General features: G+C 41.0%; 1 protein-coding gene across 13 annotated transcripts in view; it reads left to right on the top strand.

Moving 5' to 3' along the window:
- The window catches only part of PIGG (phosphatidylinositol glycan anchor biosynthesis class G (EMM blood group)), a 435,347-nt gene that overhangs the window by 377,552 nt on the left and 38,065 nt on the right, over positions 1–19,730 (top strand). For 11 of the 13 annotated variants that reach the window (XM_075603704.1, XM_075603687.1, XM_075603714.1 and 8 more), the window contains one exon: positions 8,423–8,586. In XM_075603704.1, the coding sequence (XP_075459819.1) occupies positions 8,423–8,586 (164 nt within the window). Of the gene's footprint in view, positions 1–8,422; positions 8,587–9,291; positions 9,604–19,730 lie in introns of those variants that run through there. The other 2 variants (XM_075603678.1, XM_075603731.1) reach the window with 2 other exon arrangements.

Below are 19,730 nucleotides of genomic sequence, written 5' to 3'. Positions count from 1 at the left end.
CCAATTTTTACGCATTCGCAGGAACTGTTCTAACATTAAGGATTTTGAAATTAGATCGTTGGAGATGATCGAGAGATTTGAGGCTAGAGGGTATGATCCCATTATTCTTCAAGAGGCCTATCAAAGTGCAAAATCAGAACCCAGAGACAACCTGATCCAACCAAGAGGTACCATTTCTAAGAGTAAACGTAATAAAAATTTACAACGAACTAAAGAGAACAACCAACTGCCACCTTTCTTTATCACAAGGTTTAGCAACCAGGCTTACGATATTAAAAAGATCATCCAAAAAAATTGGTATATCCTGGCCACTGACCCTTTTCTTAAGGATATGGCGACCCATGATCCAAGTATAGTTTTTCAAAGATCTGTAACAATGGGTCATTTACTTTCACTGAGTGTGCCTAAATTGACTTTAAAATCAAGTAAGGGATTTTTCCCAAACCTCATTGGTTGCTATCCCTGTTATCATTGCAAAATGTGTAGATATCTTATTAAGACCAAAACTTTTTCAGGGTCTGATAGTACTAGGGTGTTTAACATTTTGTCATGTATAACCTGCAATACGGATCATGTTATCTATATGCTCGTGTGTGGTTGTAACAAACGGTATGTGGGTTTAACCACAAGACCGTTGAAGCAACGCATACTTGAGCATATGAGATTGATCATCAAAAAGAATCAGTTACATCCAGTATAAAAAACATTTTGATATTTGCCAGAAAGGGAGTCTGACTAACTTTAAATGTGTTGCACTGGAATCTGTCAAGCCACACTTTAGGGGGGGGAGATAGAACTAATCTGCTTCACAGACGTGACGCATTTTGGATATTCAAACTTAGTACTTTAGTACCCCATGGGTTAAACATTGATTGGGATTTAAAAAGTTTTTTATAGGTATTTTATGAATTCTGTAAACGTTATATTGATTTTTTCATTATTTCATATTATATACATTAAGTTAATCAAATTTAATCATAGTTGTATATTATTATGGTTATTTGATATTTTTAGAATTCATCTAATTCTACTGTGACTATTGAGAGTTAAGTATTAGTTATCATTTAAATTACCTAATTTAACCCATTCAGTGCTTTCCCCCTTTTAATTCATTGTCTCTACCCCCTATTCAAAGTGTCCTTTATAGATTCCAGCTATAGTTATATCATCAGTTTTGCCATTTTTTGATGTTTTTGTCTGTTTTTTCTATCCATTATGCAATTTATTATGCAATTTCTTTTTGTTATGGTTAAATTGTTTTTGAATGCTTTTTAGTTTTGATTGTTCATTTTGATTTATCTACACCAATCCAGGATTTATGATCGTGTTTTTCTATTAATTATATACCAATGGCACATTAGCTCATGTTTAATGTGATGTGCTTTGTTCTCTGTCACATTTAATTAATTGGATGAGTTCTGTTACTCATTCAAGTTGCCATTTTGTATATATTATTGGACTCAAATATTGTCAAGCATATCATATTTTTATTCACTTTATTTTTCTTTTTTCTAAGAGTTAAGTTTTTTTTGCTTTTTTTTCTTTTGAATGGAAGTTTTCTCTTTCTCCTTTCCTTTTTCTTCCTCGCCTTTCTTTTCTTCCTGCAAGACAAGATTAATTAATTATTTAAAACAGCTGTCTTGTATGACGGGGAGTGTGTTAAATACCCAGGACCTCCCCTATCTCGTTACTCCTTGAGAAAGCGCCATAGTAGGCGTGAAACATGTGGGAGAGTAGTTTGTGCTGCCTGTTTTTCTGTTTTTTATGTAGTTTAATAAAGAAGTTTTTAATCTCTTTGCTGGTGAGTACCTACCATTTTTTCCACGGAGCGGATGGACAATTGATCCTTACCTTTTCCTGTGGTCACGTGAGAGGACCAGCGTTCACCACCGGATGTCGAAGGGAGGCGCTTCTGGTAGCGTCAGGGCTGCAGCTGGAAGGAAGGGAAGCATGGCGGTGTTCCTATCGTGATTAAAGTGTACTCCACACCGGGCATAGCCGGGGCTTGGGAGACCGAGTGAGTCAATTTCACAAACGTATTGTCCCCACTGTGTTTAGCCCTCCTTGTTACCCCCATCATTCTGCAATCATACTGCCATTATACAGCCCTTCAACCCACATGTTCCAGTGTCAACTCCTTTGAACTTACATCATTTATCATTTGCTATCTAAGGCATTACTGACCTAAACTCTTGGAGCTTGTACACGGTTGTTTTTCTGTGAGAAATTGTCAAGCCTGAAAATTGATAAAATTTGGATAGAGATCTATCTGATTAAGTTATTTACCAGTGAAGGAATCGCAAGAGACCCCTTAATTCTTAGCCAGGGCATGCATAAAATGTACATAATTAGACCCAATCTGATTAATCAAGCCCTTTTGCAAATAGATACAGTATGGCATTGTTGTTGTCTGGAAACAAACACATTCTCCTGCTATCTCTCAATTATTAAATTGCATTTGGATCATAGTTATGTTCCAGAAACAAATTAATTAGTCGGAGGTACAGTATATATACACATTTCAGTATCATCTTGAAACAGTGTGTAACAAACTCTCTTTCAAGGGTTTTAAATATAGTGATGTGTGTATGTATGTATATGCATATACACGAGTTCTGGTTATCCGACCTAAACGGGACCAATACCGTGTCAGATAAACAATAATGTCGGATAATACGGAAAGTATTTGTTCCCCCCCCCCATACGCAGGAAAGGAAACCGAAACCTGCCGTGGGTGGGGTTAGTTAATTGATAACCTAACACATCTGGTGGGTGTCCCTATTTAAACAGAGGCTTCTAACGAATCCTGAGCTTGCGTGTACTGACTAATCTGTGTGGTTGATTTGAAGTGCTGGTTGTTAAAAGTGTGTGCAGTTTGAACAAAGAAGCGGTTAAACAAGGTATAGTATATTGAAGTACAGTTTACTGTTAGTATTTATAAACTTCATAGTTGCTAGAATGAGCAGGATTGAAAATGCCGCTCAATGCACATCTTGCCACATGTATGTGCACTTGGAGCAGCTGTTCCAAGGAGCATACCGCTGTGAGAGGTGTGAGCGGGTGGTTTCTTTAGAATCAGAGATTGCTGATCTGAAGAGGCAACTTGCAATATTGAGGGACATTGGCGATCTTGAAAGGGAATTAGAGCTCACTGAGCAGGCCCTTGCTTTGACTAGTGGTGCAGATGGTGGCGCTGTTAGTGAGGAGCAGGTAGGTAGCTTGGTTGCTGTTAGTGAGGAGCAGGTAGGTAGCTGGGTGACAGTTAGAAGGGGAAGCAGGGGCAATAGGGAGAGGCAGGTTGTTTCTGAGCTGACACATCCCAATAGATTTGCCATGTTGAGTGAAGATATTGGGAATGTTGGGGCAGAAATGGCAAGGCTGGGGGAGACTAATTCCTTTAGCATCCAGGGGAATAGTTCCTCCAGCACAGTGGGGACTCAGGATGCTCAGATACAAAGAAAGATTGTGGTGGCAGGGGACGCCATTATTAGGAAGGTAGATAGGGCAATCTGTTGCCGGGACCGCATGAACCGAACAGTTTGTTGTCTCCCGGGTGCTAGGGTTCTGCACATGGCGGATCGTGTAGACAGATTGTTTGGGGGAGTGCTGGGATTGACCCGGCGGTCTTGGTACACGTTGGCACCAATGACAAAGTTAGAGAAAGATGGAGGGTCCTAAAAAAATATTACAGGGATCTAGGCCAAAAGCTTAAGGCAAGGACCTCCAAGGTAGTATTTTCTGAAATACTACCAGTGCCATGCGCTACCACAGGGAGACAGTCAGAGATCAGGGAGGTTAATGCATGGCTTAGAAAGTGGTGCAGGAAGGAGGGGTTTGGGTTTTTAGAGCACTGGGACTCCTTTTCTGAGAGGTGCCATCTATATTCTAGGGACGGATTGCACCTCAATGAAGAGGGATCTTCTGTGCTAGGGGGAGAATGCTAAAAAGGTTGGAGGAGATTTTAAACTAGAATGGAGGGGGGAGGGGAATGAAAGAGATAATGAACTAAATGGAATAGATGAGATGAGGTGGTATGGAGGTAGAATGGGGGCAAGTGCAAGTTTGACCAGCAGTGAGACACCCATAGTAAATACAGATAATACTAGAAAACTGCTGGGAAAAAAACTTAAATGCATGCTTGCTAATGCAAGAACCCTGACAGATAAAATGGGGGAGCTTGAATTAATAGCTGCAAGGGAGCAGTATGATATCATAGGCATTACTGAAACATGGTGGGATGAAACTCATGACAGAACAGTTAATTTAGAGGGTTATTCTCTTTTTCGGAAGGATCGAACAAATAGAAGGGGAGGTGGAGTATGTTTATATGTTAAACCGGATCTAAAACCTATTATAAGGGATGATGTCTATGAAGGGAATGATGAAAATGTAGAGACTTTGTGGATAGAAATTAGCAGTGGAGGTAAAAGTATAAAGAAAATGTTTGTGGGAATATGCTATAAACCACCAAATATCTGTGAGATTGAGGAAGCTAAAATACTTTTGAAATGGAGAAGACATCAAAACTGGGTCATGTTTGCATAATGGGGGATTTTAATTATCCAGACATAGACTGGGGCAATGAGATTAGCGTTACAACAAAAGGAAACAGGTTTTTGGGGTGCTTAAAGACAATTATATGACCCTAATTATTGAAGAACCAACCAGGAGAGGGGCAGTTCTGGATTTGGTCATATCAAACAATGTAGAAGTAATAACAAATATTCAAGTCCTGGAACATTTGGGTAACAGTGATCATAGCATGGTCTCATATGAAACAAATGATCAAAAAACAGATTACTTGGGTTCAACAAAGACCTTAAACTTTAGAAAGGCAGATTTTAATAAACTGAGGTCTAATCTAGTAGTAATACAATTAGATGATGTTTTTGCAGGGAAAAATGTAGAAGATAAATGGGCAGTCTTTAAAACATTGTTAGAAAAGCACACATCAGTTTATACGGAATGTAACAAAAATTGCAAAAGGGCAATCAAATTAGCAAAAATGGATAATGAAAAAAGGGTTGCAATAGAAAGTAAGGTCAACCCTAAAAAGTTCTTTAAGTACCTTAACAAAAAAATGATTAAAGAAAATATAGGACCCTTTCAGTGGGAGATGGGTAGGCAGATTATTGGAGATAAGGAAAAAGCTGAGGTATTAAACAAATTCTTTGCCTCTGTGTTTACCAGGGAAGAATCAAGTTCAATAGTAGTGCCGCAGAAGGAAGCCACAACCTCCATATTAATGAACAATTGGTTAACTGAGGAAGAAGTTCATTAGCGACTTGAAAAAATTAAAGTAAATAAGGCACCTGGCCCGATGGCATACATCCAAAAGTTCTCAAGGAGTTAAGCTCAGTAATAGCAAAACCATTATATTTAATATTCAAGTACTACATTTCCACAGGCTCAGTACCACAAGATTGGCGTAAAGCAGATGTAGTGCCTATATTTAAAAAGGGAACTACAGTAGATCACAACCGGGAAATTACAGACCTGTAAGCCTGACTTCAATAGGGAAACTACTTGAAAGTTTAATACAGGATAATATTCAGGAATACCTAATGGAAAACAAAATTATTAGTAATAGTCAGCATGGATTTATGAAGGATAGATCTTGCCAAACTAACCTTATTTGTTTCTTTGAGGAGGTAAGTAGGAATTTAGACCAGGGTAATGCAGTTGATGTGGTCTACTTAGATTTTGCAAAGGCTTTTGATACGGTTTCACACAAGAGGTTGGTGTACAAAATAAAGAAAATTGGACTCAGTAATTATATATGCACCTGGATTGAAAACTGGTTAAAGAACAGACAACAGAGGGTTGTCACAAAAGGAACTTTTTCAGGTTGGGCTAAAGTCGTGAGTGGAGTACCTCAGGGATCGGAACTGGGACCCCTGCTTTTTAACTTGTTTATTAATGACCTTGAGGTTGGGATCGAGAGCAAAGTCTCCATCTTTGCTGATGATACTAAATTGTGTAAGGTAATAGAATCAGAGCAGGATGTAATTTCTCTTCAGAAGTACTTGGAGAGACTGGAAACATGGGCAGGTAAATGGCAGATGAGGTTTAATACAGATAAATGTCAGGTTATGCATTTGGGATGCAAGAATAAAAAGGCGACTTACAAATTAAATGGAGATATATTGGGGGAATCCTTGATGGAGAAGGATTTAGGAGTGCTTGTAGACAGCAGGCTTAGCAATAGTGTCCAATGTCATGCAGTAGCTGCAAAGGCAAACAAGAGCTTACAGTATCTTGCATCAAACGGGCAATGGATGGAAGGGAAGTAAACATAATTATGCCTCTTTACAAAGCACTAGTAAGACCACACCTTGAATATGGAGTACAATTTTGGGCACCAATCCTAAGAAAAGACATTATGGAACTAGAGAGAGTGTAGAGAAGAGCCACCAAATGAATAAAGGGGATGGACAATCTAACTTATGAGGAGAGACTAGTTAAATTAGATTTATTTACATTAAAAAAGAGGCGTCTAAGAGGGGATATGATAACTATATACAAATATATTCAGGGACAATACAAGGAGCTTTCAAAAGAACTATTCATCCCACGGGCAGTACAAAGGACTCGGTCCATCCCTTAAGGTTGGAGGAAAGGAAATTTCACCAGCAACAAAGGAAAGGGTTCTTTACAGTATGGGCAGTTAAAAAGTGGAATTCATTACCCATGGAGACTGTGATGACAGATACAATAGATTTGTTAAAAAAAGGACATCTTTTTAGATGGGTAAGGTATACAGGGATATACCAAATAAGTATACATGGGAAGGATGTTGATCCAGGGATTAATCCGATTGCCAATTCTTGTAGTCAGTAAGGACTTAATTTTTCCCCTTAATGGGGTTTTTTTGTTTGCCTTCCTCTGGATCAATAAGTAAGTATAGATATAGGATAAAGTATCTGTTGTCTAAACATAGGTTGAACTTGATGGACGTACGTCTTTTTTCAACCTCATCTACTATGTAACTATGAAAAACCTAAATTAGTACACAATAATATTTTATATGTCGAGAATGTGGAACACATAACTTTTACATAAAAAGAGATGAATCGAATTGATCTGAATTGATCCTGATGTTCGTGAACCCACAGAGAGTCGGGCTCCATCTAGTAGAACCCCACGATCAGAAAGTCCACAGATCTTTGAGAGAAAGAGTCCAGCTAAAGATGGTGTTAGAACTCAAGATGGGCTAGAACTCAAATCCTGTCGGAATCCCCGTGGTGTACTTGGACTGCAGCTTCCGGGTGTCCGTCGTCACAGGCGTCACGTTACTGCGTCTGAGCTCACCGCAACGCATTTCGTGTCGGATTGACACTTCTTCAGGGGTTTAGTCATGTGATCCCCTGGTATTACTTAAATACCTGTGCTGGATAATGTCTCAGCCAATGGGGACCAAAACCGGATAAAGTGCTATCAATCAGCTACCTAATTACATCACAATCTAATGATCATAAAACCATAAAATGATATGACAGTACATTACAAACCTAACACTAAGCAAAAATATGATATACTAAATGACAACCCACAAAAATAGTATTATTTCAAAAAAAATTATGCATTAAGAATAATTTAATATACTAGCAATACCAATCAAATAACTTTAATAATATTAAAAATTGCTGGTCATTGAATTGGACCTTAACCAATACATTTCCAATGAGTCATTAGACTCTAACCAACAACAATTATTTGGTGCAAGAATAATTTCCTGCATCCATAAAAAGGTCATACAGGATAATATTGGAGTGTTAAATATCCATGAAATACAACAATATAAATCCAATATCTCCTCACCGCACATTATATCATCATATATATTCTGAGCAAAAATGTACAGCAGGGAACATTTCATCACAAAAAAATTAATTAAATGCGCTTCTTATATATAATATCTATATCAAGAATAGCCGAGGGAAGAAGTTGAAACAGCGGGTGGCGGTGGATTGCCCGCGGCAGGACAAGACATGCGATCGGGGCAGGAGCAGAGCAGCACAGGAGACAGCAGGCGGCATCTGACTTACAGTGCTGGCACCAGAGGTCAGATGCTAGTCAAGCTCCCGTGTTACAGCGCGTTCCTTCCCTGCTGTCTCCTGTGCTGCTCTTCTCCTGTCCAGATCGCATGTCTTCTCTTGCCTCCAAGCCACCGCCACCTGTTTCAACTTCTTCCCTCGGCTGACATGGTGTTCTACTGCCGCCAGCTGTCTAACTCCTAGGCCGCTGTGCTGCCGGTAAGCCTGGTAAGTGATAAGGAAGGGGGGGGGGGGGCATGTCAGATGAAACAGAGTGTCGGTTAAACGAGACTCTACTGTGTGTTTGTATATGTATGTATGTATATATAACACACAAAGGCTTATGTATAAAACATTTTTAAATGTTACTTCTTTCTTTTTTTTAGGGCAATTCAAATACCATTACTACTGTGGACATTTCTGCTGGTTTTGTTGGCTTGGACAACTATGTTGAGATACCAGCCATCTTTCTTACTGTATTTGTGACATATAGTGGACCAATACTTTGGGCTATACACATGCTGTACTACTTGAACTCAGAAATGAACAGGTAATTTACTGTAATGTTCAATGGAAAAAGATGTAAATATGTGTATTTAATTTTATTATACAAATATGTAAAATACATTTCAAGTCCATCATTCATGACAAGGTAGATCCCCAGGATGGGATCAAAAAGCCCCTAAACTGCACTCATGAAGTGGTGGACCTGTGTCGCTCTAGAGATTCAAATATGCTCTCAGTGGGCCTTCATAGTAGAAAAATTAAAAACTGACTAAATGTGTGACCCCTAAACACGAGAAACCCTTGAATTTGTGTGGTAATAATTGCCACAAAATGTATGTATACATACTGTATCATCACACATGTATATGCCTCTGTAGGAGGACGTGCACAGAGTAATGCAATAGAGACTTTTTTAAGGTGAAATTAAATAAGGCTTTTATTGCACCTGTTTCTTTAACATAAGAAAATCCTCCAAACATATGCAAATAAAGGGTCAAACAAAGTTCTATTCCACTTGGGAGTATTTCTAGTGAAACCTATGCAGTCCACAACTCCCTTTAGATAAGCATGTCTCCCAGCCCCAAACATATATCTTGATATGTGCAGATATACCAAAAATCTTATAAAGGAAAGTCTTATCTGTTTCTTGTAGTTGGAGGGAAATTATTCTCTGTTCCTAGGTTGCTGCCTTTTTCCTCAGGCTGTGTCAGCATTCATGTTTAGAGGTTCTTTCCCCTGTGTCTTGCAGGCAGCGTGCTGTTTCTTCTGGCAGGCTCAAGACATCTGTCCCTATGGTCAGTCCCACAACTTGTGAGACTCAGGAACAATCTCCCTTCCTGTTTCAAGGGCAGGCTTTTCTAAGAAACCTAATCGGCCAGGTGGTGTTGGTTAATTGACTACCAGCAGTTAACCACCACACTGCTGGATTAGAGGCACATTTCCTGAACAGGGATAACTCTCCTGTTACAGCCTCGGTATGGGTTTACACCCCAGAGATCCCCCTGATTACGACAGGCAGTGTCTGAATATACTTAGGGTACCCTCTGCTGGGTACTAGTAGGTATGTATATCTATTCACTACATGTTCAAACCAGGGTTACATCACTTTCACGGGAGACCAGCACTTTTAACACATTTATACCCGGATCCTTTGATTGAGCAATGCGAAAAGATAAAATAAATTGTAATTTATTTCCACAAATGACATACACACTATGTTACACAATTACACTTGAAATACACTTACTGGGACGGGGGCAAACTAAAAAAAAACTTCTTCCCAAAACGAAATCTTGGAAACAAATGTCTTTAAGAGCAATTTCCCACGAGCGGGAGTTGCTCGCAAACAGTGCTGGAAACAGTCTTTGGTCAGTGGCGCCGCTCGCAACCACTGTTACTCCGCCGGTGCTGCTTCCTTCATTCTGCCACTGGAGTATTTGATCTAGGAACCTTAGTTCTTCCGAACTCTTGAAGCTTGTTACGATGTTAATCTTGTTACATGGTGAATCTTAGATTAATCTGGTTCCTCTGTCTCTGGCGTTTCAAATAAAAATCCCTATGTGCCTAACATATTGGTACAATTAAAATAGCAGGATTTTCATTCATCAATTTTTATATGACTGTATAAAAATTGCGCTACAGGCATACCCCGTTTTACGTACACCCGCTTTACGTACACTCGCAAGTACGTACATTTATTTTTAGTTGCACCATACCCCTGTGTACGTACCCATGCTTCGCGAGTATGGACACCAGGGGCCGGCGTGCATGCGTGCGCACCTCCAATACAGCAACCGCCTTTATTGTGGTCCTTAACTGAGCGGGAGTGCAGGTAAGGGGTAAGGGGGAATGGGGCCAGATGGCAGGGGGAACGGGGAGAACGGGCGCGCCATCAATCAGCAGCTATAGCAGTGATTCCGCCCGCACTGCAGCTCCTGGCTTTTCTCCCTCTGCTTCCCTTCTCCCTCCTCAGAGCACGCTCTAGCCTGCTGCTGCTGCTGCAGTAGAACGGAACTTTGCATGTGAGTTACAGGCTATGGGGGAGGAGGATGTGCTCTTCTACTGCATTCTGTGCTTGTGTGTGTGTCTGAGTGTGTGTGTCTGTGTGTCTGTCTGAGTGTGTGTGTGTGTGTGTGTGTCTGGCTGAGTGTGTGTGTCTGGCTGAGTGTGTGTGTGTGTGTGTCTGAGTGTGTGTGTCTGAGTGTGTCTGTCTGAGTGTGTGTGTGTCTGTCTGAGTGTGCGTCTGAGTGTGTGTCTGAGTGTGTCTGTGTGTGATTTTGAGTGCACATGCGTGCATGACTGAGTGCGTGCGTGACTGAGTGCATGTGCGACTGAGTGCGTGTGCGTGCGTGACTGAGTGAGAGTGTGTGAGAGATTGTGTGACTGAGTGAGAGTGCGTGAGAGTGTGTGACTGAGTGAGAGTGTGTGAGAGATTGTGTGACTGAGTGAGAGTGCGTGAGAGATTGTGTGACTGAGTGAGAGCGCGTGAGAGATTGTGTGACTGAGTGAGAGCGCGTGAGAGATTGTGTGACTGAGTGAGAGCGCGTGAGAGATTGTGTGACTGAGTGAGAGTGCGTGAGAGATTGTGTGACTGAGTGAGAGTGCGTGAGAGATTGTGTGACTGAGTGAGAGTGCGTGCGTGAGAGATTGTGTGACAGAGGGAGTGCGTGCGTGTAAGCCAAGGTGATCAAGGACCTGAGTAAGGCCGTGCGTATAGTGCCGGCGATGCCGCCCAAAAACAAGCACATTGCCGCCGCGTGCGCTTATAGTAAGCGCGAGAGCGCCAATGCGACGGAGCGGACTTTGGGAGCCGGGAATATTTGATTTTCAAGGGCTGTCACCTCATGTGACAGCCCCTGAACAAATCAAATGTCCTGGAGTCTGCGATGCCACCGCAAAGCGAAATATAACTTTCGCTAGCGGGGATGGGTGAAGTCGCCGGTCGCAGGCACTATACGCACGGCCTAAGGAAGCACAGCATTGTAAAACACTGTACTGTACAGTATTGTACTGTACTGTTTTCACCAAAATCACAAAAAATAAGTCCCAAAAATATATCAGTCAGTCAAATAAATGCACCTCAACTTCATGCCCTTTCAGTAAAAATACTTTACAGTAGAAGATATGCCCTCTCCTTCATCCTTCCTACATATTTTTAAAATAATTTTCCATTCATCCATGTTGTATCTGTCAGCACATAAGAAAAATCAGCTGACATTAAAGATTTTATTTCAATAAAGCCTACTGTATTTATTTTGGTTACAAATGCATTATTTACATCAGTTATGCACGTATATGACGATTGCAGTACAGTACATGCATTGTAAAGTGGTAAAAAGGTGGTGCTTCACTTTAAGTACATTTTCACTTTACATACATGCTCCTGTCCCATTGCGTATGTTAAAGCGGGGTATGCCTGTATATAACTTTTCATGGTTTTAACCGAACGGCGCTCACAGCAAATCTCAGCACGCTAGGAGCTTCCTAGCCAAAGTGAGCAAAAATCCACTTTCAATGCTGCCAAGCGCCGGACTTTAAAACCATTTTTCCTTTATACTTTCCCCGGAGAAACACTGCTGCATTTATACACTTTAAACTTTGAAAATACATTGCTCTGACCACCTTTTACCGGGTGGGAAATACACTGAAGCACACATAAATTTTTAGTACAATTGCTTTGTTTCTGCCATCATTGGGTTACAGAGCTGGCACTTTACAATTCCCCAATATACACTGGCGACCAACTTTATTCTTACTTGGCTAGCTCCGCGAATTTTAGAAGTTCCCGGCGATGTGCGGTTTTGTGTCGTTTTCTCCCGGGGTATATAGCGTTATATTCGCGGCTGTGATTTAAGCATTTTATTCCCGCTGGCTGCAATACTGCAATGCCGTGTAAAAACGCATGGGGGCGTTTGCGAGCTGTTGTCTTTAAAGCCGTCCCCTATAACCCCTAACATACAGTACTGTACATTTTTATTCATAGTGTACATGTGCAGGGGGTCTCCGGAGCTGAACCGCGTTGGTTTCAGGTCGGGGGACCCCCTGCTCCCCGAGATACAGCCCCCTTTATGAGGTGCCGGTATCCCTCTGCGTTTAAGGTCCCGATCATGTGACCGCGACATGTAACCCAAGCAGAGGGATACCGGCACCCCCTAAAGGGGCCTGTATCTCGGGGAGCAGGGGGTCCCCGGACCTAAAACCACAGCGGTTCTGCTCCGGAGACCCTCTGCACATCTACAGTATGAATAAAAAACATATATAAATAAACACTCGTTCCTTACCTTAGCGGCTATGTGCTATGGTAACGAAGCATCATTTCTGTATTTTTAATAATATTGTACAGTGAGCAGGGGGTTCCCTGAGCCAGAAATTAATGCTCAGGGGACCCCCTGCTCCTGCACAATATTATTAAAAATACAGAAATGCTGCTTCATTACCATAGCGTATAGCCGCTAAGGCAATGAAGGGGTTAACCCACCGTGCCCGCTTTATTGTGGGTAGCGGGGGTGGGTGAAGGGGGTATTTGGCCCTTGGTGTGAGTTTAGGACTTGCGGGAGGGTTGCGGGTGCACTTAACCCCTTCACGACCGTAGCAGTTAATACCGCTACGGTCATGAAGGGGTTAATCCCTCCCGCAACCCCCCGCAAGCCCTAAACAACCACCGTTGGGGCTAATACCCCATTCACCCACTCCCGCTGCCCACAATAAAAAAAAACTCACACACAGCAGCCGCCAAAAAATAAATAAATAAATCTAAATAAATAAATAAATAAATGACTATAAATAAATACATTTGAAATACATTTTTATTTATAGTGTAGATGTGCAGGGGGTCTCCGGAGCTGAACCGCGTTGGTTTCAGGTCGGGGGACCCCCTGCTCCCCGAGATACAGCCCCCTTTATGAGGTGCCGGTATCCCTCTGCGTTACAGGCCCCGATCACGTGACCGCGGCCTGTAAACCAAGCAGAGGGATACCGGCACCCCCTAAAGGGGCCTGTATCTCGGGGAGCAAAAACATTTCTGCTCCGGAGACCCTCTGCACATGTACAGTATAAATAAAACACACACATCAATAAAGAATCGTTCTTTACCTTAGCGGCTATGTGCTATGGTAATGAAGCAGCATTTCTGTATTTTAATAATATTGTACAGTGAGCAGGGGGTTCCCTGAGCCAGAAATTAATGCTCAGGGAACCCCCTGCTCCTGCACAATTTTATTAGAAATACAGAAATGCTGCTTCATTACCATAGCGTATAGCCGCTAAGGCAATGAAGGGTTAAGGCAGAATAAACAATAAATACATTACATACATATTTTTAATGTGTGTTTTAAACTCCCTGCCTTCACTGTAATCTATGTAAAAACCCCAGCCCCTATTGTGTGTTTTATACTTCCCTACCTTCACTGTAATCTATGTAAAAAACCCTCCCCCTATTGCGTGTGAAGCTTCCCTGCCTTCACTGTAATCTATGTAAAACCCCCTCCCCCTATTGTGTGTGAAGCTTCCCTGCTTTGACTAATCTGTGTAAGCCCCCCTCCCCCTATTGTGTCAGTTAAATTTGTCTGGCCTGTGTTTTCTGTGAGTGCAGTGTACTGTATGTAAATGTGGGGAGGGGGATCCCGTGTAAATAACCACACCCACAACCACTACCCACTACCCACCTGCACATGGCCCCTCCGCTGCTGCAAAAAAGAGACAAAAATTAAAACATACAAAGTAATGTCCCCTAACCCCTTAATCACCATAGCGGTTATTAACCGCTACAGTCATTAAGGGGTTAACCCACCCTCACCCACCACTCGGGATGCCTACATACCCTCCCACACTAACCCCCCCGTGAGGCCTAACTACCCAGTACCCACAAGGGAGGCCTACCCACATACCGTTGGGGAAACACCCCCCCCCCAGTACCCACAATAGAAACAGTACAGTGACCCACAATAAACAGCATTATATTTATTAAATACATTACCCACCCCCTGTGCCCCCCCATAAATACAAGATTTATCCTTTTACATACAGGGTTCATAACGCAGCCCCACGCGAGTCCCCGGTGGGCTGGCGGGGCACCTGGACAGACCTACAGTTTACCAGCAGCCCTTTTTACACAGGTTCTGGAGGCCTGCTGGTGGATCCCGCCAGCACCATGGCCCCCAGGTGGTCTCCTTGGGTCACCGTGGGCCACAATTGGGTCCCCACGTTAGGCCCGCGGATGTCTGGGAGCCCCGGGTCAGACCCACAGGTGTCTGCGGGGCCTCGGGTGGTTCCCTCGGGGGTCTGGGGAACTCACGGGTGCTCTCCAAGGGTCCGCGGTGCCCCCACAGAAGTGGGACCACACATCATCATCCCCGCACCTACAGGTCGGCGGTGCCCCCACAGAAGTCATCCCCGCACACATCGTCACCCCCGCAGACTACGGGTCGGCGGTGCCCCCACAGAAGTGGGACCACACATCGTCATCCCCGCATGTGTCACCTGTGGAACCACCAGCCTGATACCCTTGGGATACCCGAGGATACCCGCAGGTGGTCTCCAGAGGTCCCACGCAGAACCATGTAACCAACCCTGAATGTAAAAAAAATAAACCTGGCCTATACATTCAAAACATACACCCTCCCCCCCAACACCTACAGTACAATAATGTGCAAAATAACTATTATCCAGATATGGATAATAGATTAATTGCCCATTATTAAAAACATTAACTAGCATATTTAAATAAATAAAGTACTACTGACCTCATCAATACGAAGTGTCCGTAGCCAGCAACATCCTTGTCTTGCCCACACCATACATAGCAAATACAAAGCCAATACATTGCAAGTACATTCAGATATCAATTAACCCCTTAAACACCGTATCAGATAATAACCGCAAAGGTGATTAAGGGGTTAAGCCACACAGGCCCGATACCCACCCTTCACCCATGAATTTGTACAGTGGCTTCATCATGCAACTATATATATATATATATACTGTATATATATATACAGAGAGAGAGAGATATATATATATATATATATAAATCTATATATATATAGAGATATATATATATATATATATATATATATATATATATATATATATATATATATATATACACACAGTATATATACACACGATGAACCAATATACAAATAAATGTAGAAGGGTTATCAAAAGCATACTGTCCTACAACCAAACACTTCTCCATACAGACACTACATTAAAATCAATTTCCTTTCTTAATCCTAACTGATCTCACAATCTATATCATCACAAACCAATGAAACACCTCTCATTCCAATATAAATGATGCATAAAATCTATGCACCATATACATTCTGCAAATGAATCAACCAAGTAAACAAAAATCAATTAGCAATCATTATTTACATCCCTAAACAATTCACACTCCATCCCGAACAATGAAACAATTAACTAATTCACGCCTGGAGCAGAACAATTTAGCCTGTGAAAAAATATAAGTACTTACCAAAATACAACCTTTAAAACCAAGGCTATCGCTGACCTCCCTCAAACACACAATACAATACCAAGGAATACATCTATCTAATTTTAAAATACTTTAAACACACAATAAAGCATAGCAGCATAGACAAATTAATTTAAAACACATCTTATCAAGCTTTTAAAACAACATCATTTCTTACCCTGTATGTATATATCTCTCTAGACATATATGCATACATACATACAGTGGCAAGAAATGATATACCACAAAAAAAAATACACATGTTAAAAAACCTTTTGAAAAAATTAACAAGTTAAATAAAATACATTTCTTTAGTTCACTTACCATTACTTGCCCCCACCGACTCCCGTTGCGCAGCTTACTCATGAACCAATCCACGATCAGGAACACATAAAATAAAAAACCATAAAATAATAAACATTAAACTAAAAATCCAAATCAATCCACGGGTCTTCTATTTGTAATCCATCTTCATCTGTATTCTTCTTTCTTCTATCTCCTTCCAGCGGGGCGGGGCGGGGTCTTCTCCCCGTCTGCGGCCACGCCCTGGTCTTCTTTCTTGCCTGGAGGTCCTTCCTCCGCGGCGTCTGGCTTCAAAATGAGACGACATATGCTTTTAAAGGCATGGTTCCCACGGTCCTGATTGGGCCGTGAAAACCATGTGTTTTGGCTGACAAAAAAAAAATGATGACGTCACTTAAAGGCAATGACAGCACAGCCAATCAGAATAGCTTTGCTTCAATTGCCTTTAAGATGACGTCATGAAAAGACACATGGCCGCCCTCACATGGTATGGTAGCCAATCAGAGCGTGGGAACTCCATCCCTACTCTGATTGGCTCTAGTACCATGTGACAAGCTTTCAATGACGTCACATCCTTTTTCCCCCCAAGCCTCTGTCACATGGTACTAGAGCCAATCAGAGTAGGGATGGAGTTCCCACGCTCTGATTGGCTACCATACCATGTGAGGGCGGCCATGTGTTTTTTCATGACGTCATCTTAAAGGCAATTGAAGCAAAGCCATTCTGATTGGCTGTGCTGTCATTGCCTTTAAGTGACGTCATCATTTTTTTTTTGTCGGCTAAAACACATGGTTTTCACGGCCCAATCAGGACCGTGGGAACCATGACGAAAAATGTGACGTCATAGGCCTTTAAAAGCCTATGTCGTCTCATTTTGAAGCCAGACGCCGCGGAGGAAGGACCTCCGGGCAAGAAAGGAGACCAGGGCGTGGCTGCAGACGGGGAGAAGACCCCGCCCTGCCCCGCTGGAAGGAGATAGAAGAAAGAAGAATACAGATGAAGATGGATTACAAATAGAAGACCCGTGGATTGATTTGGATTTTTAGTTTAATGTTTATTATTTTATGGTTTTTTATTTTATGGGTTCCTGATCGTGGATTGGTTCGTGAGTAAGCTGCGCAACGGGAGTCGGTGGGGGCATGTAATGGTAAGTAAACTATAGAAATGTATTTTATTTAACTTGTTAATTTTTTCAAAAGGTTTTTTAACATGTGTATTTTTTTTTTTTGTGGTATATCATTTCTTGCCACTGTATGTATGTATGTATATATGTCTAGAGAGATATATACATACAGGGTAAGAAATTATATTGTTTTAAAAGCTTGATTTGATGTGTTTTAAATTAATTTGTCTATGCTGCTATGCTTTATTGTGTGTTTAAAGTATTTTAAAATTAGATAGATTAATTCCTTGGTATTGTATTGTGTGTTTGAGGGAGGTCAGCAATAGCCTTGGTTTTAAAGGTTGTATTTTGGTTGGTACTTATATTTTTTCACAGGCTAAATTGTTCTGCTCCAGGCGTGAATTAGTTAATTGTTTCATTGTTCGGGATGGAGTGTGAATTGTTAGGGATGTAAATAATGATTGCTAATTGATTTTTGTTTACTTGGTTGATTCATTTGCAGAATGTATATGGTGCATAGATTTTATGCATCATTTATATTGGAATGAGAGGTGTTTCATTGGTTTGTGATGATATAGATTGTGAGATCAGTTAGGATTATGAAAGGAAATTGATTTTAATGTAGTGTCTGTATGGAGAAGTGTTTGGTTGTAGGACAGTATGCTTTTGATAACCCTTCTACATTTATTTGTATATATTTGTATATTGGTTCATCGTGTGTATATATACTGTGTATATATATATATATATATATATATATATATATATATATATATATATATATATATATATATATATATATAATCTATGCACCATATACATTCTGCAAATGAATCAACCAAGTAAACAAAAATCAAAAGCCAATACAGTAGAGGCAACGTTTATTCTAACATTTGCCGTAAACTAGCCGGGTTACATTCTGGGTATGTGCTGGGTATGTTCTGGGCTAGTTTGAGGCACGTTTAAGGCATTTCTGCATTGACTAACGACCCATAGGATTAACACAGCAGGGATCCCTGGCATTCCAATTCAGTTTGAATGGGACTGCCAGGGACCCCCGCTGTTAATCTGATAGGCCATTAATCATATGCAGAAATGCTGGGGCTAGTTTAAGGAAAGTTTAAGGCATGTATTCAGAATGTACCTGGGTGTTTCCTGGGTTTTTTGGGGAATTGCCACTGGTTTTTTTTTCGAATAAGAGTTGCCTGTACTGTACATTGGAAGTACATTCAGATATCAATTAACCCCTTAAACACCTTATCAGATAATAACCGCAAAGGTGATTAAGGGGTTAAGCCACACAGGCCCGATACCCACCCTTCACCCATGAATTTGTACAGTGGCTTCATCATGCAACTATATATATATAGTGTATATATACAGAGAGATAGTCAGATAAGGCAGTTGGCACTCCAATAGGTGCTGGTAAGCCACAGGTGCACGTCCCATATAGAGAATGTAGTTATACGTTACCGTTCCAAGGATTGGTAAACAAGAGACAGCACTCAATGTTGAAAATCAAAGTGTATTAGTGAAAGCAAAAATACATCCAGAAACCCAACGTTTCGGTCCTACAGAATGGACCTTCCTCAGGGGGAAGGTCCCATTCTGTAGGACCGAAACGTTGGGTTTCTGGATGTATTTTTGCTTTCACTAATACACTTTGATTTTCAACATTGAGTGCTGTCTCTTGTTTACCAATCCTTGGAACGGTAACGTATAACTATACAGATATATATATATCTATATATATATATATATATATATATCTGTATATATATATCTGTATATATATAGTTGCATGATGAAGCCACTGTACAAATTCATGGGTGAAGGGTGGGTATCGGGCCTGTGTGGCTTAACCCCTTAATCACCTTTGCGGTTATTATCTGATAAGGTGTTTAAGGGGTTAATTGATATCTGAATGTACTTGCAATGTATTGGCTTTTGATTTTTGTGTGCTTGGTTGATTCATTTGCAGAATGTATATGGTGCATAGATTTTATGCATCATTTATATTGGAATGTGAGGTGTTGCATTGGTTTGTGATGATATAGATTGTGATATCAGTTAGGATTATGAAAGGAAATTGATTTTAATGTAGTGTCTGTATGGAGAAGTGTTTGGTTGTAGGACAGTATGCTTTTGATAACCCTTCTACATTTATTTGTATATTGGTTCATCGTGTGTATATATACTGTGTATATATATATATATATATATATATATATATATATATTTGCATGATGAAGCCACTGTACAAATTCATGGGTGAAGGGTGGGT

This window comes from Ascaphus truei, chromosome 1 (assembly GCF_040206685.1).
Source record: "Ascaphus truei isolate aAscTru1 chromosome 1, aAscTru1.hap1, whole genome shotgun sequence".
Taxonomy (NCBI): Eukaryota; Metazoa; Chordata; class Amphibia; order Anura; family Ascaphidae; genus Ascaphus; species Ascaphus truei.
This window is presented reverse-complemented; position numbering and strand designations above follow the sequence as displayed.